At 25.2% G+C, this 24,076-nt stretch overlaps 1 protein-coding gene across 1 annotated transcript in view; it reads right to left on the reverse strand.

Annotated features, from left to right (window-relative positions):
- Nucleotides 1-17,265, reverse strand: part of LOC142230228 (uncharacterized) — a 218,566-nt gene extending 201,301 nt beyond the window's left edge. The window contains exons 1-2 of the mRNA XM_075300869.1: nt 17,041-17,265; nt 13,047-13,395 (exon numbers count right to left, since the gene is read on the reverse strand). Coding sequence (XP_075156984.1) covers nt 13,047-13,395; nt 17,041-17,230 — 539 coding nt within the window. The 5' untranslated portion in view covers nt 17,231-17,265. The remainder of the gene's footprint in view (nt 1-13,046; nt 13,396-17,040) is intronic.
- Between the last annotated feature and the right edge of the window lie 6,811 nt (nt 17,266-24,076).

A 24,076-nucleotide genomic window follows, 5' to 3' on the forward strand; every position in this document is an offset into this window, starting at 1 on the left:
ATTTTATTTCTATAGAAAGATTTGTCCAAATCTTGATTTCTATAGAAAATTTTGTCAAAATTTTATTTCTATAGAAAATTTTATTTCTATACACAATTTTGTCAAAATTTCATTCTATAGGAAATTTTGTTTCTATAGAAAATTTTGTCAAAATTTTATTTCATTAGAAAATTTTATCAAAATTTTATCGAAATTTTATTTCTATAAAAATTTTATGAAAATTTTATTTCTATAAAAACTTTATCAAAATTTTATTTCTATAGAAAATTTTATCAAAATTTTAATTCTTTAGAAAATTTTATCAAAATTTTATTTCTATAGAAAATTTTGTCAAAATTTTCTTTCAATAGAAAATTTTATCAAAATTTTATTTCAATAGAATTTTTTTTCAAAAATTTATCTCTATAGAAAATTTTGTCAAAATTTTATTTCTATAGTAAATTTTGCCAAAATTTTATTTCTATAGAAAATTTTGCCAAAATTTTATTTCTATAGAAAATTTTGTCAAAATTTTATTTCTATAGAAAATTGTGTAAAATGAATTGATGTCGGAAAAAGGTTTATGATGTAGTATGACAGAATAAGTAGTCTTAATGGAAATTATAATTTTATTTATGTGTGCAACTCTGGGCCCAACACGTGTGGGAAATATCTCCGCAACTCCTAACTTAAGCGTTTAGCAACCTTTCTAGATAATATTTGCTTGATATAATTAATTCACATTCAAACTAAATCAATATTTTCTTTGTGTGTAGCTAAATATTTTCTAGGAATGACAAGAATTCCTCACAAAAATCCTTAGTTGCGGTGGCGATGATATGACAACAATTGCTCATGTTTGTGAATGGTACACACTGGCAAACTCAAACATTTTCTCCTACTCTTCCCGATTTTTGTTTGTAAGGTAGTTTTAGTTGTTATGACAACACAATGTTAATTTTAGAAATATTGCCATTTACTTGCTCCATATACAAACTATAACTTTTTGTTTGTGTGACAACAACTGGTGGATGGAAATAACTGACTCTGGATGAGGATGATGGTGATAGAGATTCTATTCCAGTACCGGAAGAGAAGAACACAACTAAAAAATAATTGTGGGCGTTTGTGGGTGCTGTTGGTGCTGATGATTCACCTTGTTTTGCAAGTATTCCAAACTAGAAGAATAGTCACATAATCAGTAACATACGATATTGACATGATGCCAAACATCCAACAAACAAGCTGCTGCTGATTAGCAGATATCAGCCATTGAGGAACAATGTATATGCAATACTAGGTGCCTAGCTAGTTTTGTTTTTTAAATGATTCTTCCGTTTCCGCTTTAGGAATGCATTCAACTGCACTTTAATGACTATTTAGTATTGAATGTCACCGGTGATTGGCTAGTGGAAAAGAGCAAAAGTGGAACTAGAGGGGATTTTAAGCTATCGACCTTGATGAACTTGATGAAGAAGGTTAAGAAAGCATAAAGAAAGACGTTGAATAGGTTACTTTACAAGTAAAGTGGCTAAAAATCAATTGCTGGATGGGTAACCCATTGTGAGAAGTGTATGAAGAAACCTAAAGGTCCAACACGGAAACGCCGACGTCATATGCAAGAATGTAGGCCAGAATCCCCTTTCCCAGTAAGTGATTCTGGAAGCGGATATGTCCTTGTGGTCATGGACGTCTAAAGCAAATGCCTCTTGGTTTGAAATGACATAAATCTGCTCTGGGATGTCGTTTGCAATTCATTCAGGCCTGGGAAGAAATTTGGAATCAGCGATATTCTATAATCACAGAAAACTAGCACTACCGACGACATGGTCGATAGGTTTAATTGCATACTGGAGGAACATCTTCGAAATGTGACAGACAACGACCAGAAAGACGGGGCTATCATATATGTTATTGCTGTCCTATAGATCTACCATACATGGTAACCGACCAAGATTCTATTCGGACCTGAATTTATGTTGCCGGAGATTTGATATTTGGCACTAAACGTAAAAAATTCAAAGGGGCCAATTACTCTTCTTCCCCCCTTTAGGAAGATTCTGGAAGCGTTTTTTCTGCCCTATTTCGCTCGGGCAGAAATACAACTACTACGTTGTGTGAATTAACAGCCAACATTGCAGAGGAATTGAATAGTTAGAGGCCGCATAAACGTTCGATTCTCGTAGCATTGGACTTGTCTAAAGCGCTCGATATAGTGAATCACGCCACCCTCTAAGCGGATATTATGGGAACTTCTCTCCCCAATGGTCTTAAGATTACGAACTACATGGATGGCATGTTCCAAATTTCCCTAAGATTCTTGTAACCCATTAGCAAACTGCTGAACTATTCGACAAGAACTTGGGTGTCGAAATGACCTTGAGATCCAAATGTCCCACGATCAAGAATCCTAAGATTGTTAGAATGGCTCCTGCTTTCTTTATCAAAATGTGGAACTGTTCGCCGAGGTGTTGAGACAAGATCGTGATAACGCTGACTGGTAATGAGCCAAAGACAACAAAACAAAACCCATTGGTCTTGTGGTCGGCGACATCTGTGATGCAGGGATAAAGGCATCACTGATGTCACCGGCATCCACACTGAGAGAAGCGCATTTGGAGACAATGCTGAACTATCATTACAATGTAGTCCTTAGTGGAAGGCAATCTTCGATTAATGAAGTATAGAGAAAATTATCCAAGAAGACTATATTGGTTCTATCCTCATTCCGATTTCTAGGTAACTGAACAGATCTCTTACTCCAGAATACGGCAGTGTAGAAAGAATGTCAGAAATGCGTTTACTTCATTGAATTCCGCAAACTACACAGATTTGCAATAGAAGTCTTAAACAGCGTAAGAAGTGTCACATGATGGTCATCGTGGCTCTTCACCTATCCAAGGCCATTGAAATGGTCTGCAATGTAAAAACCCCAGGAGAGGCTATCAGTATTATCTACAGTGGGATACCCAGCATTACAAAAGTGAGCACACATATTGGACACTATGCCGGACTGGTCTATAATGAATTTATGTGAATAATGTAGCTGAAGCGTTGAAGGTTGAGCAGATTCTTGGAATCCGCCAGACCACGTTTCTTTCACGGTATACCAGAGTAATATTGGCCCTGCAATGATAAGACAAGTGTGGCTGTCTCAACTTTGACTTATTCGGAATTTGTAGCACTACATAAAACGATTCCGTTATGGTATTACGTTGACACTCTATGGTTTTGATATTCAGTCATCCGATTTCCGAGAAATTGAGGGTCGCACTTACGGTTGCCATAGTTGGTAGAATTCTACCAAATATTCTATACAAATAAAATTTTGACAAAATTTTCTATAGAAATAAAATTTTGACAAAATTGTCTATAGAAATAAAATTTTGACAAAATTTTGTACAGAAATAAAATTTTGACAAAATTTTCTATAGAAATAAATTTGACAAAATTTTCTATAGAAATAAAATTTTGTCAAAATTTTCTATAAAAATATAATTTTGGCAAAAGTATCCATAAAAATAAAATTTTGACAAAATTTTCCAAAAACATAAAATTTTGACAACATTTTCTATAAAAACCACATTTTGACAACATTTTCTATAAAAACAAAATTTTGACAAAATTTTCTATAGTAATACAATTTTGACAAAATTTTCTATAGAAATAAAATTTTGACAAAATTTTCTATAGAAATAAAATTTTGACAAAATTTTCTATAGAAATAAAATTTTGACAAAATTTTCTATAGAAATAAAATTTTGACAAAATTTTCTATAGAAATAATATTTTGACAAAATTTTTTATAGAAATAAAATTTTGACAAAATTTTCTATAGAATAAAATGTTGACAAGATTTTCTATAGAAATAAAATTTTGACAAAATTTTCTATAGAAATAAAGTTTTGACAAAATTTTCTATAGAAATAACATTTTGGCAAAAGTTTCCATAAAAATAAAATTTTGACAAAATTGTCTGTAAAAATAAAATTTTGACAAAATTTTCTATAGAAATAAAATTTTAACAAAATTTTCTATAAAAATTAAATTTTGACAAAATTTTATATAGAAATAAAATTTTGACAAAATTGTAGAAATAAAATTTTGACAAAATTTTCTATAGAAATAACATTTAACAAAAAATTTTCTATAGAAATAAAATTTTGACAAAATTTTCTATAGAAATAAAACTTTGACAAAATTTTCTATAGGAGTAAAATTTTAACAAAATTTTCTTTAGAAATAAAATTTTGACAAAATTTTCTATAGAAATAAAATTTTGACAACATTTTCTATAGAAATAAAATTTTGACAAAATTTTCTATAGAAATAAAATGTTGTCAAAATTGTCTGTAGAAATAAAATTTTCTATAGAAATAAAATTTTGACAAGATTTTCTATAAAAATAACATTTTGGCAAAAGCTTCCACAAAAAAGAAAATTTTGACTATATGTTCTATAAAAATAAAATTTTGCCAAAAATTTCGAAAGAAATAAAATTTTGACAACATTTTCTATAGAAATAAAATTTTGGCAAAAATTTCCATAAAAATAAAATTTTGACAAAATTGTCTGTAAAAAAAAATTTTGACAAAATTTTCTATACAAATAAAATTTTGAGAAAATTTTCTATAAAAATTAAATTTTGACAAATTTTTCTATAGAAATAAAATTTTGACAAAATTGTCTGTAGAAATAAAATTTTGACAACATTTTCTATAGAAATAACATTTTAACAAAATTTTCTATAGAAATAAAATTTTGACAAAATTGCCTGTAGAAATAAAATGTTGAAAAAATTTTCAATAGAAATAAAATTTTGACAAAATTTTCTATAGAAATAAAATTTTGACAAAATTTTCTATAGAAATAAAATTTTGACAAAATTTTCTATAGAAATAAAATTTTGACAAAATTTTCTATAAAAATTAAATTTTGACAAAATGTTCTATAGAAATAACATTTTGACAAAATTTTCTATAGAAATAAAATTTTGACAAACATTTTGACAAAATTTTCTATAGAAATAAAATTTTGACAAAATGTTCTATAGAAATAAAATGTTGACAAACTTGTAATAATTTGTAATTTCGTTATTACTGTGCACAGTTTTTAAGAGCCCTAAATACACATTCGTAAGATGTTAACCATTTGCTATTTGCTTTCTTCCTCTCTGGCTACTAAGCTAACCATTTCTAAGCTTTGATTTTCACTAATCTGATTTTTTACTTATGTTAATAGTTATTGTAGACCTCATACGTTTGGACTTCCATAATATGACAAACATACCTCTTCCAAAACTGTAATAAACTTACACAAGAACTTAACCATCAATCTTGCAATCGTTGAATGGTAAATGAACAAAATGAAGGATATAGTGAATAATCCAATTATTCAGCAATATTGGAATTTCAATGAGGTGATGTAGTCATTGAGCATAATGGAAGAAAATAAATGCAATGTAATGCAAATTTGTCTCTAGAAAATTCGAGGATATAGGCTAACAAAAATTAAATTACCTTAACTTGGGGTAGTAAAAAAAAAAACAAATACTTTAAAATTAATAATGAATTTTTATTTGATTTTTTATATTTTTATTTAAGTTTTTTTTTATAATGGGGGGTAGTAAAAGATTTAATTCAAAGAAATATTAAAACTAGATTTTTTATTTATTAGTTATATATTTTTTTATAATTTTATTTATTTGATTTTATTTTTCTTTAAATTTTATTTCTTTCTTCCTTTAAAAAATATTTAAAAATATTGCGACATATCACAAATTTGGTCCTAAAAGAGTTCTCTTCTACATTCTTCCATAAGAATGTATGTGCGTGTGTACGTGTGTAAGGGGTAGCTACTACACTTTTCACTTTAAAGGTATTCAAAAGCCAACTTATGTGTATGTGTTTCCATGGGGGGATTCCTTTGTATAGACACTGAGTATAACGGGTGTTTTCATGCCAAACTTACCTTTACTAGAGACAGTTGTTGCAAATAACTACAATGCAAAAATGCTTTAAGTAGGTGAGCGAGAGAAAGAGAGTAGATTGTCAAGCTAACATATGATGATAGGTATATACACACATACCTATATAAACAATGATATTTTTGGTTATATTATTATTTTTTTTTTTTTTTTGATACACGTATCTATTCAAAATGTAAGCAACATATACCTATGTATGTATCTATTTATGAATATATATGTTGTTGTTATTGTATAATATCGAAAGGTTATTAAGATATCGTTTATCGTGATTTCGACATATACGATTCAAAATAATATTTAGATTACATAATTTACGTATTTTATTTTAAAATAAGTCGTTTTATATAGTATTTTGCGAGGATGTCTTAAAAATAAGCGAAGCGATATTTGTTTTTTTTTTTATTTATAAAATATTTCACTTGAGCACTTTAAGCTTATGTAGACATATAGTAAAACTTGGTTTTCCTTTTTTTTTTTGTTTTGAGTATTTTACAATTAGATACAAATTTAGGAAATTTTAAAATTTTTGTTTAAAAAAACTTTTTGTGGTGGTAGAAAAAAAACAATCGCATTAAAAACACCAGGAAGACCGGTTTTAAAATTTCCATAAAAATTACATTTATTTTCAAAAGATTTTTTTTTATCAATTTTTGCTTTTTAATTTTATTAATTTTTTTGTTGAATTTCGATTTTTTGATTGTGAGATTTTTTTGGTTTTTTAATTGGTATGATGTGTTCCACGCTGAAAATGTACCGAAACTAACGATTGATTATGACACTGACTTTTCTGGTGCAAAAATTTCCCCAGCATTACCAAGCAACAACAACAACAAAAAGAACCATCTTGGTTCTCTGTTGCTCTTCATTTTGAGTGATAGTATACACAGTACGCCTAGGTAGCAAAAACAAGCAGAGCTCTTCTTCAAGCAGAGCCTGTAACCATTGAGAGTATGTGATGGTGTGGTAGTAGCAACAGTACCAAGTAACAGTGTGACCAATCATTGCTGCTTGTTTTCAGCTGAATTTTCACACAAAACCGCTGGAAATTGATATAAATGTTATAAATGTTTAAAATTTCTATACAGTGTGGCTGATATGAAATGCCACAAAGTAAAGACTAGATTTTTTCATTTTTTTTTTAATTTTATATAAATGTTATAAAGGAATCGTTTTAATTTTACCATATTGATTTTCATTCACTTGCCTTAAAAAACTTGTTATGCGATAAAATTTTAACATTTTAAAATTTCTATACAGTGTGGCTGATATGGAATGCCACAAAGTAAAGACTAGATTTTTTCATTTTTTTAATTTTATATAAATGTTATATAAATATATAAATGTTATAAAGAAATCGTTTTAATTTTACCATATTGATTTTCATTCACTTGCCTTAAAGAAACTTGTTATGCGATAAAAATTAAACATTTTCCAATTTCTATACAGTGTGGCTGATATGGAATGTCCCAAAGTAAAGCACTAGATTTTTTTTTTAATTTTACTGTTCAAAAGCAAAAACTGTCGGAAATAACATAAAATTTGAAAATCAGTTTAGATTTGTACGAATTGGTTCCTTTGGCACGAATTATGACCGACAAATTCTTTACAATCCGTACGAATGTGGCTCTATGGCTGTTTTTTCTCACGGTGAATCACTGTCTTGAGATGATCAACACTTATAATAATTTTTAGCGACAACCTTACTCTCCCAAATTTCTCAGGCCCAAAAATCCAACGGATTGCGATCCAAAGATTTTCATGGCCATTGTTCTGTAGAAATGAAATGAGAAATCAAACGAGGAACCTACTTTTTAAGCAATTCTTGGTTGAGGCGTGCAGAGTGCGATGGTGCTGAATCCTGTCAGCGGCTGAAATTTTTGTCTGCCTAGCACTTCAATACTGCCTCTATACAATACTGCGGACAATTAATACAAGCGTGGAATGTCCATTAGGCATTACGGCGGCCCACACCATTACGATTTGCAGCGCTTGAGTTTTGGTGGCCAATCAAAGATGTAAATTTTCAGTAGATTTCTTTGGCATGCAAATCCGATCATTTTGTTTGTTCGCAAACTGCTCAATTTGGAATGGCTTGTCATTGGAGAAAACCAAATTCGAAAATGGTCCCTGTCGTGAAAACGATGCAATTCCTTGGTTTTTTTTGTTTCATTTTAAATGTTTCTAAACATCGGTGAGCTTTTGTACTTTTTGTAAGTTTAACGGCTTTAGTCCAAATTCATTTTTCAAGCGATGTTCAGTTTTCTATCACTGCAGCGCAGATTTCGATCGAATCTGGCCTTCACTTTTCGGACAATTTCTGGTGTTTTTGCAATTTTTTCGTCCACTTTTTGGACGCGATTCAACAAAAGATAGGGCTCCGTTTGTGGTTTTCCAGTCAAATATAAAGCAATCACACTATCACGCTTGAAGCTCATCACGAATAACATTATTTGTGAATGCATTTGATCATCATAATTTTTTAAGCTTTTAAACAATAAAATAAACTGTCACTGGAATAAATCTGTCAGACGAGCGTTGCAATACATATCGAGTAGGTTGCAATACATATCAGCCACCATGTATACAGTATTCTCCATTGTCATAATCTTCGGCTTATTTAAATTCATAGCAGAATTAAAAAAATAATAATTCTTCTTAATATTCTGTTTTCAATTCTTTGATGATTTCCCAAAAAACGCTAATTTGGCAATATTGATAGTAACACTCAAAGTCACAACAGTCATAAAATCTACACTCACAGTGTAAAGTAATCTGTAATACAGTACATTACAGAGGATGTATAAATAAAAGCAAATTTATGCTATGTATATTGACTACGTTAATTTACATGAATAGGAAATTTTTAATGAAAAAAAATTCAAAGACGGATCTCAAGCTGGGTTACAATTATAACTTAGAAAATATATATTAGATTTTTTCTTTGTCATATAAGGGATCTCTTTCCTACACATAGTGTTAGATACTACCTATAGAGAAGGTTTACGAAGTTGAAACAATCAGAGATGTTGCCATTGTTGGCTATAGCTATATATATAAAAATTGCTTAATTATTAAAATTATCCTTATTTCAAATTTAATTGACCCATTATTTGTTTATTAATAAATCAATTGAATTTAACACAATTTCATTCCATTCAAAATTGGTACAATTTTTTTTTTAATTTTGAAATAATTTTCTACCCACAGAATTGCTATCGTTATCTTATAAGTGTTTTGTATATCAAACGGGTATTTTTTGTATACCACTGTCCTACTTATTTGGAATATAAGAAAACAACAATGTTTAATAATACAATAAAAAATCACCCCCATTACAAGAATCGACAAAAGGTATATGGAAATTAATAGAATTTTCGTTGATACATTGTCTCACACTTAAAATTGTCCAATTTACATTTAAGTGTAACTCTCTTATATGCTGTAAGCCAAAGTATTCAAAGACCCTCTCTTAACATGTTCATCTCTCTCTCTGTTAGATTTGCCGTACCACAAAATCTCGCTCTTAGTATATCTTCTTCCCTCTTTATATCAAATAAAATTTGCAAATTTTCACCGGTCTCATTTCTAAACAATTGCTGTTGTATCTACAATTGCCTTCTCTAGCATCAAAAGGTCTTTTTGTTTTTCTTTGCATCAGACTAACAACAACAACAACAAACACAAATTAAAAAAGGGGGTGTTTTCTATAAAAATAATAACAAAGAGAGATAGAGAGCAAGTCATGCGCTTTATATATGAGAGATTTTGCAAAAGCACAGCATGAATAAAACTCACATGCATCTTCGTTTAGTTTGTGGGGGTGTGTTAGCGTATGCATACATATGAATGAAAAAGGTATTGTTTTATTTAGCATTGTCAAACATACGAATAACATTTCTTTTTTCGAGTGTAAATGTAGGTTGTTGTTGTTTCGTATGCATTAGACATGCTTGGTTGGTACCATCGGGCGTATGATTATTATGTTAGTTATACGTGAATGTTCAGTTTAGCCCCAATGTGTAGGCAAAAAGTAATCTTGCAAGAGAAAGAGTATGGAGTATGAATGGATGACACGCTTGTTTGAATGCTAAATATTTGTTTTTTTTTTATTGCCGTTACTTCTTCTACAAAACTAGCCATGTAATTTGGAATGACTTTTAGTTTTCTTCTGACATTTGCGTTTTTACATAAGCGTTTTCTAATCGTCCACCGTTAGATATAGTGTTTTTTTATTTTTTTTTGGGGGGGGTGGGGGGGGAGAATTGTGCTTTGCCTTAATTTAGCAATGATTAATCAATTGTTTGTTTGGTAATTAATTATTACCTTAGTTTAGCGATAAAAAAATACAATGTTTTAAATAGTTTATATAACGATAGAAATTGAAATGGCATGTTAAAGGAACATTTAGAGATTTTGAGAAAGAACATAGTATGAATTTCATTAAAAAAAAGATTAAATATAAAGTTTAACTTAACTATTAAATGCATGTATGTATCATATTAAAGCATGAATATTATTATTTTAATTTATTAATTAACTAAGATCTATGCAGATTTTAAATATCCATGATCTATGCAGGCAGAAATAACATTTTGACAAATTTTTCAAAAGAAATAAAATGTTAATGAAATTTTCTAAAGAAATAAAATTTTTACAAAATTGTCTTTAGAAATAAAATTTTGATAAAAATTTTCTATAGAAATAAAATTTTGACAACATTTTCTATAGAAATGGAAATAAAATTTTGACAAAATTTTCTATGGAAGTAAAAGTTTGACAAAATTTACTATAGAAATAAAATTTTTAGAAATTTTCTATAGAAATAAAATTTTGTCAAAATTTTCTACGGAAATAAAAGTTTGACAAAATTTACTATAAAAAAATTATAGAAATAAAATTTTTCAATAGAAATTTGACAAAATTTTCTAAACAATAAAATTTTGACAAAATTTGTAAAAAATAAAATTTTTACAAAATAAATTTTGACAAAATTTTTCTATAGAAATACAATTTTGACAAAATTTTCTATTGAAATAAAATTTTGACAAAATTTTCTATAGAAATAAAATTTTCTAAAAAAATAAAATTTTAACAAAATTTTCTATAGAAATAAAAATTGGACAAAATTTTCTATAGAAACAAAATTTTCCCAAAATTTTCTATAGAGATAAAATTTTGACAAAACTTTCAATAGAAATAAAATTTTGACAAAATTTTTCTATAGAAATAAAATCTTGACAAAATTTTCTATAGAAGTAAAATTTTCAGAAAATTTTCTAAAGAAAAAAACTTTTAATAAAATTTTCTATAGAAATAAAATTTTCTAAAAAAGATAAAATTTTAACAAAATTTTCTATAGAAACAAAATTTTCCCAAAATTTTCCATAGAGATAAAATTTTGACACAATTTTCTATAGAAATAAAATTTTGACAAAATTTTTCTTTCTTTCTTTCTAGTTTATATAACGATAAAAATTGAAATGACATGTTAAGGGAACATTTAGAGATTTTGAGAAAGAACATAATATGTATTTCATTAAAAAAAGAATTAAATATAAAGTTTAACTTAACTATTAAATGCATGTATATAGCATATTAAAGCCTGAATATATTATTTTAAATATCCAAGATATATGCAGGCAGAAATAGCATTTTGACAAATTTTTCAAAAGAAATAAAATGTTAATGAAATTTTCTAAAGAAATAAAATTTTGATAAAAATTTTCTAAAGAAATAACATTTTTACAAAATTGTCTATAGAAATAAAATTTTGATAAAAATTTTCTCTAGAAATAAAATTTTGACAAAATTTTCTATAGAAGTAATATTTTGACAAAAATTTTCTATAGAAATACAATTTTGACAAAATTTTCTATAGAAATAAAATGTTGACAAAATTTTCTATAGAAATAAAATTTTGACAAAATTTTCTATGGAAATTAAATTTTGACAAAAATAACTATAAAAAAATATAGAAGTAAAACTTTTCAATAGAAATTTGACAAAATTTTCTAAACAATAAAATTTTGACAAAATTTTTAAAAAATAAATTTTGACAAATTTTTTTATAGAAAATTTTTCTATTTCCTATACAAAAAAAAAATTCTATTTTCTATACAAATAAAATTTTTGACAAAATTTTCTATAGAAATAAAATTGTGACAAAACTTTCTATTGAAATAAAATTTTGACAAAATTTTCTAAAAAAATAAAATTTTGACAAAATTTTCTATAGAGATAAAATTTTGACAAAATTTTCTATAGATATAAAATTTTCACAGAATTTTCAATAGAAATAAAATTTTGACAAAATTTTCTATAGAAATATAATTTTGACAAAATTTTCCATAGAAATAAAATTTTGACAAAATTTTTCTATAGAAATAAAATTTTGACAATATTTTCTATAGAAATAAAATGTTGACAAAATTATCTATAAAATTAAAATTTTCACAAAATTTTCTATAGAAATAAAATTATTGGTGTAACCTAAACAAACATTCCTTGAGTGTACAATTCGAGACACGCAATGACGGATAATATGTCATCCCACATTTAATTCAATTATGTTAAACAATGTTTACTTCCCTTTCTTTTGAAAGGAAAAACAATTGAAAATAACGACAGATGTCAACCAATCGGTAAACATTTTCCATTTCCCCATATCAGCAAAAACTAATGAATACAACAGATGGACAAACCTAATCCTCTTTCCAAAGAGCCGTTCATAACAAAATATTCACCAAAAGCCTCTTATATGCATTGGCCAACACATATTCTGTAGGTAAATGGATGAATTTGCAACACGCGACAAATAATACCCTTTAGATAATTTTCTATTAGCAACATTGAAAAGTAGTTTATCTTTTACATGATAAATAGAATTTAAATGTTGCCAACTGTAATAATTTTTAGTTAAGCTTAGTTATATAAAGTTGGTCTCAGGTTAAAATTTTTTATTTTTTTTTTTAATTTTTACATTGGGTTTTTGAAATTTATTTTAAAATTCAATTCAAATTTTAGTTAGAAAAATTTCTGCGATATTTTTTTGTCTCTGTTCTTACATATATCGACTTACCTTTCAGCACTTAACGTTCGAAATCCCATCGATGCTGAAGTCACTTTAATAGTTTGTTTTAACAATGCTCCAATACCCTTTTTACCCGTTCCATCACTATTGTAGTTTGCCTCATCATCAGTTGGTATCCTTAGTACTGGTATTTGACGATGTTTAAATTTTTTATGTGGTGACATTGTCTGCGAATCGGTATAGAAACGCATTCTTGGCATTTCGGTCACCTGTACCTTACGATGTAGTTTTTTACGATTGCGTGTTCCAAAGCATAGATTATCAATAGATTTATGGCGTTTTTTATTCAACGAAGGACTGGAATCTGTGGAACTGGTCGCTTCACTGCGATCGAAAGCTAAATACAAGAGAAACAAAAGAAGTTAATCATAAAACAGACGTCAGAGGATTAAATTAAAATGGGAAAATGATAAATGTCGATAAGGGCGTTCCGCAAGAGCACCAAACACATAATTTTCAAGAAATTTCCTATGGCCATTTTCTATAGAATAATTAAATCCCTGGACTCCATTTTACTCTCCTCAAAAAATTCTGACAAAATTTTCTATAGAAATAAAATTTTGACAAATAAAATTTTGACAAGATTTTTTATAGAAAAAAATTTTACAAAATTTTTTATAGAAAAAAATTTTTACAAAATTTTCTATAGAAATAAAATTTTGTCAAAATTTTCTATAGAAAATGAAAAATTTTCTATAAAAATAAAATTTTGACAAAATTTTCTATAGAAATAAAATTTTAACAAAATTTCCTATAGAAATAAAAGAGGATTATATTTAAATTGAATATGAAAAAAATCGATAAGGGCGTTCCACAAAAGCTCCAAACAAATATTTTTCAGGAAATTTCGTATGGCCATTTTCAATAAAACAATTAAATCCCTGGACTCCTTTTTCTTCAATGGTGTTGTAAAGACGCATTTACTCTTCTTAAATAAAATAAAATTTTGACAAAATTTTCTATAGAAATAAAATTTGGACAAAATGTTACCATAGATATAAAATCTTAACAAAATTTTATATAGAATAAAATTTTGACAAAATTTTCTATAAAAACAAAATTTAGACAAAATTTTCTATAGAAATAAAATTTTTTATAGAAATAAAATTTTGACAAGATTTTCTATAGAATTAAAATTTTGACAAAATTTTCCATAAAATTAAAATTTTGACTAAATTTTTTATAGAAATAAAATTTTAACAAAATTTTATATAGAAATAAAATTTTGACAAAATTGTTCTTATAGAAATAATATTTTGATAAAATCTATCGAATAATTTTTTGACAAATGTTTCTATAAAAATAAAATTTTGACACAATTTTCTTTAGAAACAAAATTTTGACAAAATTTTCTGTAGGAATAATTTTTTGACAAATGTTTCTATAAAAATAAAATTTTGACAAAATTTTCTACAGAAATAAAATTTTGACAAAATTTTCTATAGAAATAAAATTTTGAAAAAATTTTCTATAGAAATAAAATTTTGACAAAATTTTCTATCGAAATAAAATTTTGATAGAATTGTATATAGAAATAAAATTTTAACAAAATTTTATATAGAATAAAATTTTGACAAAATTTTCTATAGAAATAAAATTTTGACAAAATTTTCTATAGAAATAAAATTTTGAAAAAATTTTCTATAGAAATAAAATTTTGACAAAATTTTCTATCGAAATAAAATTTTGATAGAATTGTATATAGAAATAAAATTTTAACAAAATTTTATATAGAATAAAATTTTGACAAAATTTTCTTTAGAAGTAAAAATTTAACAAAAATTTTCTGTAGAAATAAATTTTTGAAAAAATTTTCTAAAGATATAAAGGGTTGACACAATTTTCTATAGGAATAAAATTTTGACAAAATTTTCTATAAAAATAAAAGAGGACTAGATTTAAATTGAATATGCAAAAAGTCGTTAAAGGCGTTCCACAAAAGCTCCAAACAAATAATTTTCACGAAATTTCCTATGGTCATTTTCAATAAAACAATTAAATCTCTCTACTCCTTTTTCTTCAATGGTGTTGTAAAGACGTATTTAGTCTCCTTAACAAATTTTGAAAAAAAATCTATAGAAATAAAATTTTGGCAAAATTTTCTATAGAAATAAAATTTTGGCAAAATTCTCTATAGATATAAAATTTTGACAAAATGTTCTATAGAAATTAATTTTTTGAAAAAATTTTCTATAAAAATAAAATTTTGATATAATTGTATATAGAAATAAAATTTTGCCAAATTTTCTATAGAAATAAAATTTGGGCAAAATTTTCTGTAGAAATAAAATTTGGAAAAAATTTTTGTAGAAATAAAATGTTGACACAATTTTCTATAGGAATAAAATTTTGACAAAATATTACCAAAAACTAAAATTTTAACAAAATTTTATATAGAATAAAATTTTGACAAAATTTTCTGTAAAAATAACATTTTGACAAAATTTTCTATAGAAATAAAATTTTGACAAAATTTTCTATAGAAGTAAAATTTTGACAAAATTTTCTATAGAAATAATTTTTTAACAAAATTTTCTATAGAAATAAAATTTGAACAAAATTTTTGTAGAAATAAAATGTTGACACAATTTTCTATACGAATAAAATTTTGACACAATTTTCTATAGGAATAAAATTTTGAGAAAATGTTACCATAGAAATAAAATTTTAACAAAATTTTATATAGAACAAAATTTTGACAAAATTTTCTATAAAAATACATTTTTGACAAAATTTTCTATAGAAATAAAATTTTGACAAAATTTTCTATAAAAATAAAATTTTGACAAAATTTTCTATAGAAATAAAATTTTAACAAAATTTTCTATAGAAATAAAATTTTAACAAAATTTTCTATAGAAATAAAATATTGATAACATTTTCTATAAAAATAAACTGTTGACAAAATTTTCTATAGAAATAAAAGAAGATTATATTTAAATTGAATATGAAAAAAGTCGATAAGGGCGTTCCACAAAAACTCGAAACAAATAATTTTCTGGACATTTCCTATGGCCATTTTCAATAGAACAATGAAATCCCTGGACTCCTTTTTCTTCAATGGTGGTGTAAAGACGCATTTACTCTCCTTAAAAAATTTTGACAACATTTTCTATAGAAATTAAATTTGGACAAACTTTTCTATATAAATGAAATGTTGACAAAATTTTTCTATAGAAAAAAAATGTTGACAAAAATTTTCTATAGGAATAAAATTTTTACAAAATTTTCTATAGAAATAAAATTTTGACAAAATTCTCTATAGAAATAAAATTTTGACAAAATTTTCTATAGAATTAAAATTTTGAGAAAATTTTCTATAGAAATACAATTTTTACAAAATTTTCTATAGAAATAACATTTTAACAAACTATTCTAAGGACAGAATAAATGTATGACCAACCTTTGTGATAAAACAAACAAACCTTCCAAGGAGAAATTCAAGCTCCCTCCGTGGGAATATTGCATCAACAATAGGGCTGTCATTCGAGATTTTTGGTATTTCAAAAAAAAAAAAAATAATCCTAATTTGATAAATTTTGTTTATTGTTGTGTGGTTTTTGTTATTAAAATTGAATTACAGCAAATTGGCTTAATGTACTACAATGTTTTGGTGTGTAGATTGTTATTACTCAGAATATTAGAAAGAAAATCGCCAAAATCTCGTGATCTCCAAATCTACAGCAACAAAAAATTGTTATATATTAACCCAATTTGGTTTAATTAAATTTTATTAGCAAAAAACATACAACAATAGAACATAATTAACAAGATTTAAGAAATTAGGATTATTTTTTTTATCCCGAAATATAGCCCTAATCAACAAATATGACACTCGACTATTACAATGGGAGTATCCCAGTTTATCTGTTATAGAAAAATATCACAGCATATTTTCAGGCGGTGCATATTTTCGCTTAGGAGCATATCATAAGAAGGGAAGTCATGTAATAATCTTGGACTATTACCTTGAAATACTTACACATTTCACTGACTGAACTTAAATCCGGTGTTGAAGCCATCGATCGTGATGATTCGTAGCCAAGTGGCAATGGTGAAGAACTATGACCCCGAGTTTTATGCTTATGACGATTAGCCGACAACGATGGTGATGCCTTGTGATAATAATCCCTATCGTCGACCGAAAGATATTGTTGATTTTTAAAACTCATTTTGGTTAATAGTCTTATTAGAATTTTAGTTTTTAAAAATTAATGAATCGTATTTTTTGTAGAGTTTTTGATTTATTTCAAATATATGATGTTATGTTTATTGGTTTCCTAATTTTTTAATGGCCGTTTTCATATAACTTGTTGAGGTATTAAATAATTAATAATTTTGTTTGTTTTTAATTAAATTTTTTTTAAGTAAATAATATCTGTTTTCCTTTTAAAATTTGGTGGAGTTTTTAAGTAATTTGTATGTTTATGCACATATGCAAAACAATTTATTGACAGATTTTCGAAGGCTTGAAGTTTGCTTTAAGTTTTTTTTTTGTATATGGAGATTAGTGTTAAATTTTTGCCTAAACTTTTTTTATAATTTTTGGAGTTTTTAAAAATTTTTAAATATTTTTATTACACTCATAACCATTTATTTAATCATTTTAATTCATAATTTTTTTATCTTGTTGATTGAAATGAGATATTGATATTTTTTCTATTGGTTTTACAATTTTTTTTTGTACACTTTCTTCAGTTATTTCATTAATTGTTTTATAAAATTTATTATTGTTTCTTCTTTTTTTAATTCTTTAAATTAACTCAGCACTATTTTAGAAATTGTTGTCATTTCGTTTAAATGTTATGAGCAACTATAGTCTGAATGGGCCATGAACACTAAACGGGGGCAGCACACACAAACCACCAGGCAATCTCCCAAAAAAAGAAGAAAAAAACAACCAACAGTCAAAGTCGTCGTTGTCGTTGTCGCCGACAGAAGCATTCAAAGTTGATAATATCTTGGTTTATCATTTTCTTCTAGGGCGCGAAGAGTATCAAGAGGTGGCTAGGCTAGGTCTTCCGTAACATTATGGGGGTGCGAATGAGTGTCTTTTCTATTTTGCAACATTATAGACCACCATAATGGCTTGCCCACCACGGTTGCCACCGAAATAAAATTTTGACAACATTTTCTATACAAATAACATTTTGACAAAATTTTCTATACATATAAATTTTGACAAAATTTTCTATAGAAATAAAATGTTCACAAAATTTTCTATAGAAATAAAATTTTGACAACATTTTCTATAGAAAAAAAATTTGACAAAATTTTCTTTAGAAATAAAATTTTGACTAAATTTTTTATAGAAATAAAACTTTGACAAAACTTTGTTAGAAATCAAATTTTGACTAAATTTTTTATAGAAACAAATTTTTTGACAAAAAATTTTAATAGAAATAAAATGTTGACAAAATTTTCTATAGAAAAAAAATGTTGACAAAATTTTCTTTAGAAATAAAATTTTGACAAAATTTTCTATAGAAATAAAATTTTGACAAAATTTTTTACAGAAATAAAATTTTGACAAAATTTTTAATAGAAATAAAAATTTTGACAAAATTTTCTTTAGTACAAAATTTGACAAAATTTTCTATAGAAATAAAATTTTGACAAAAATTTCTATAGAAATGAAATTTTGACAAATTTTTTAATAGAAATAACATTTCGACAAAAATTGTTATAAAAATAAAATTTTGACAAAATTTGTTATAGAAATAAATTTTTTGACAAAAAAATTTATAGAAATAAAATTTTGACAACATTTTCTATAGAAATAAAATGTTGACAAAATATTTTATAGAAATAAATTTTTTAAAAAAATTTTGTACCAAAATGAAATTTTGACAAAATTTTTTTAGAAATAAAATTTTGACAAAAATTTTGACAAAATTTTCTATACAAATAATATGTTAAGAAAAGTTTTCATAAAAATAAATTTTTGACAAAATTTTTTATAATAATAAAATTTTGACAAATTTTTTTAGAAATAAAATGTTTGCAAAATTTTTTATAGAAATAATAATTTGACAAAAATTTTTTAGAAATAAAATTTTGACTAAAATTTTTTATAGAAATAAATTTTTTGACAAAAAATTTTTATAGAAATAAAACTTTGACAAAATTTTTTATAGAAATAAATATTTTTAAAAAATTTTGTACCAAAATAAAATTTAGACAAAATTTCCTTTAGAAATAAAATTTTGACAAAATTTTCTTTAGAAATAAAATTTTGACAAAATTTTCTTTAGAAATAAAATTTTTAACAAATTTTCTATAGAAATAAAATTTTGAAAAAATTTTCTATAGAAAAAAAAGACAAAATTTTCTTTAGAAATAAAATTTTGACAAAATTTTATATATAAATAAAATTCTGACTAAATTTTTTATAGAAATAAAATTTTGAAAAATTTTTTTATAAAAATAAAATTTTGACAAAATTTTTTTAGAAATAAAATTTTGACAAAATTCTCCATAGAAATAAAATAAAATAAAAATTTTATATATAAATAAAATTCTGACTAAATTTTTTATAGAAATAAAATTTTGACAAAATTTTTTTATAAAAATAAAATTTTGACAAAATTTTTTTAGAAATAAAATTTTGACAAAATTCTCTATAGAAATAAAATTTTGAAAATTTTTTTATAGAAATAACATTTTGACAAAACTTTTTATAAAAATAAAATTTTGACAAAATTTTTTATAAAAATGAAATGTTGATAAAATTTTTTATAGAAATAAAATTTTGTTGTTTTTTTATTTCAGCTTAAAACCATACATTGACTAAACTACAAGTGTAGCTTAATCAACAGAGGAAAATAATGTTTGTCAAATTTATTTGGGCAAGCCCTATAGACTGCAAGATGGTTGGATGGACGCACGTTTCGGAATTACCACATTCCTCATCAGCATCCTTTACTTGCAGCAAAACTATCAACCAATTATCAGAATAAATTCAGGCAGTTCGTTAAACCCAACAATGAACCACACTTGAACCTTCCGAAAAAAGGTTTTGTATGATAGCCGGCTTATGCCGAAATAAATTCGAAACAAACATAAGCTGAAATAAAAAAACAACAACAATGCTTAAAGAACAAAACCAACAATAACAAAACAAAATAAAAATTTGACAAAATTTTCTATAGAAACAAAATTTTGGCAAAGTTTTCTATAAAAATAAAATGTTGACAAAATTTTCTTTAGTAATAAAATTTTGACAAAATTTTCTATAGGAATAAAATTTTGACTAAATTTTTTATAGAAATAAAATTTTGACTAAATTTTTTATAGAAATAAAATTTTGACTGAATTTTTTATAGTAATAATGTAGTTGTCAACAAATTTTAATAGAAATAAAATTTTGACAAAATTTTCTATAGAAAAAAAATGTTGACAAAATTTTCTTTAGAAATAAAATTTTGACAAAATTTTCTATAGAAATAAAATTTTGACAAAATTTTTTATAGAAATAAATTTTTTGACAAAATTTTTTATAGAAATAAAAAAATTTGACAAAATATTTTATGGAAATAAATTTTTTGACAAAATTTTGTACAAAAATAAAATTTAGACAAAATTTTCTTTAGAAATAAAATGTTGACCAAATTTCCGATAGAAATAAAATTTTGACAAAATTTTTTATAGAAATAAAATTTTGACAAAATTTTCTTTAGAAATAAAATTTTAACAAAATTTTTTACAAAAATAAAATTTATTGTTTGGTATTTTTTTGGTAAAATTTTCTCCAAATTTTGGTGGATTATTTATGGCTCGAGTGGCAACCGTGCTTGCCACACGTATCAATGGATGAATTGGATAACCACGCAAAACCAAAAAAACACATAAACGGCTAGCAAGTTAGTAAAGTAAAGGGGTCCAGAGTCCGGTTAGAGGAGAGCGCTATGTTTATGTCACAGACACAGCGCCATTAGGATTGAAATCAAACTAAACTAAAAAAATAAAAAATAAAAAACAAAAAACAAAAAACAAAAAACAAAAAACGAAAAACAAAAAACAAAAAACAAAATCAATTCGTATAGAAATAAAACTAAAATGCCAAAGAATAAAAAAATTGCAACAAAAACCCTACTACTATGCCAAAAGAACCTTGGACATTTTTTAAAATAGTTTCTTTGGGAAACGCCAGACAATCACACTAAAAACAACAAAAGTAAGCGAAGAAAAATCGAAAGGCCTTTATAGAGCCCCTACGCCCCCGGAAAAGAGAAATACCCGAGGAAATCAAAAACTTTTCTAGGGCATTGAAAAATAAAAAAAAAATAAAAACACCAAAAGACGGCGACAAGAACTACTCGAAAACTTCTATTCGCACATATTTCAAAATACCAACTGGCATATGGCTTAAAGAAAGTAAATTCTATTCCCTTTGGGAAAACAAGCCAAAAACTAAAGTTCTCTCTTTCAACGACCATCCAACAAATTTCAATATTGCTTCAAAATTACTCCTAAAAGTTTTTTGTTGCTTACCGTAAGCCAACCACATACCCACCCAACCACCCACCTGTACACCCCATTCTTCGTTTAATTAAACCCTCCTTTGTCCTTTAACAATAGGTTAATGGCAAAACAATAACAAATTTATTCTCACCTTAATTGATATCCATTGAAAGTTCACGTTTATAGCTAGCCTGGTATGGAGTTGACTTCCTATTTGTTTATGGCAAGAAATCATCGTTAAATCAAACAGAATAATAATAATTGATGCCATATATAAGATTATGTTACAACTAGCACGCAGGGAGGAAACATTTTGGTGATAACCATATATGAAGGGATACATTTGTGCCACAATCATATAACATTTTCCCTACAACCATTTAAACGAATAAAGATATTTTTTGTAAAAAGCTAAAGTGTTTTCCTATAAATTTGCCCGTTCGTGGCTTTCTAGTGGGTCCAGGGGCTGATCTAGGGGAGTTGGAAGTTAATCTCCTCACGTATATGAAATTTTGTTTTATTTGAATATACCATATATATGGTTCAGCCTAAAAGTAGGCAACATTATTTTCTGGTAATGGGTAGCCGTGTATCATAGGGATTCCAGTCACGGTTGCCACAGTTGTATAGAAATAAAATTTTGACAAAATTTTCTATAGACATAAAATTTTGAGAAAAATTTCTATAGACATAAAGTTTTGAGAAAATTTTCTATAGAAATAAAATTTTGAGAAAATTTTCTATAGAAATAAACTTTTGAGAAAATGTTCTATAGAAATAAAATTTTGACAAAATTCTCGATAGAAATAAAATTTTGACAAAATTTACTATAGAAATAATATTTTGACAAAATTTTCTATAGAACTAAAATTTTGACAAAATTTTCTATAGAACTAAAATTGTGACAAAAATTTTTATAGAAATAAAATTTTGACAAAATTTTCTATAGACACAAAATTTTGACAAAATTTTCTATAGACATAAAATTTTGACAAAATTTTCTATAGAAATAAAATTTTAACAAAATTTTCTGTAGAAATAAAATTTTAAAAAAATTTTCTATAGAAATAAAATTTTGACAAAGTTTTCTAAAGAAAAAATTTGACAAAATTTTCGATAGAAATAAAATTTTGACAAAATTTTCTATAGAAAAAAAGTTTTGACAAAATTTTCTATAGACATAAAATTTTGACAAAATTTTCTATAGACATAAAATTTTGACAAAATTTTCCATAGAAAAAAAGTTTTGACAAAATTTTCTATAGATATAAAATTTTGACAAAATTTTCTATATAAAAAAAGTTTTTACAAAATTTTCTATAGAAAAAAAGTTTTGACAAAATTTTCTATAGAAAAAAAGTTTTGACAAAATTTTCTATAGACATAAAATTTTGACAAAATTTTCTATAGACATAAAATTTTGACAAAATGTTCGATAGAAATAAAACTTTGGCACAATTTTCTACAGAAATATAATTTTGACAAAATTTTGTATAGAAATAAAATTTCGGCAGAATTTTCTATAGAAATAAAATGTTGACAAAATTTTTCTATAGAAATAAAATTTTGACAAAATTTTCTATAGAAATAAAATTTTGATAAAATTTTCTATAGAAATAAAATTTTGACAAAATTTTCTGTAGAAATAATATTTTTACAAAATTTTCTATAGAAATAAAATATTAAGAAAATGTTCTTTATATACATGTATTACAAATCAAAAATTGTTACGTTTGGTCGTCTTGTTATTCGTCGAATGACCAATAGGTGCAAATCGTATCAAATTATGATAACCATCATCAATCACAGACTAACGCTAATTATCCATAATTATCCCCTGCTATTGAAACAAAATGTTAATGAAAAAAGGTCAATGTTAAAAACATATATGGAATATGTAAATGTCATTGTCCTAATGAATTCTGTGGTTGTAGGTTAAACTTTCTCACCAACATGCAATACAAGCAGTTAGTAGAGAATGAAGCCGCCGAGTTGCATCGCTGCACTACTTTTAGTAACCGCATACCATTTTTTACCAGCAGACGCTGGTAAAAAAATATGTCGACTCATCTCGACCACGGTTGCCACTAATCCACCAAAAATAAAAAAAAATAATTCTATAGTAAATTTTGTCAAATTTTTATTTCTATAGAAAATTTTGTCAAAATTTTATTTCTATAGAAAATTTTGTCAAAATTTTATTTTATAGAAAATTTTGTCAAAATTTTACAGAAAATTTTGTCAAAATTTTATTTCTATAGAAAATTTTGTCAAAATTTTATTTCTATAGAAAATTTTGTCAAAATTTAATTTCCATAGAAAATTTTGACAATATACTATAGAAAATTTTGTCAAATTTTGTTTTTCTATAGAAAATTTTGTCAAAATTTTATTTCTATAGAAAATTTTGTCAAAATTTTATTTCTATAGAAGATTTTGTCAAAATTTTATTTCTATAAAAAATTTTGTCAAAATTTTATTTCTATAGAAAATTTTGTCAAAATTGTATTTTTATAGCAAATTTTGTCACAATTGTCTTTCTATAGAAAATTTTG

This window comes from Haematobia irritans, chromosome 3, assembly GCF_050003625.1.
Source record: "Haematobia irritans isolate KBUSLIRL chromosome 3, ASM5000362v1, whole genome shotgun sequence".
Classification (NCBI taxonomy): domain Eukaryota; kingdom Metazoa; phylum Arthropoda; class Insecta; order Diptera; family Muscidae; genus Haematobia; species Haematobia irritans.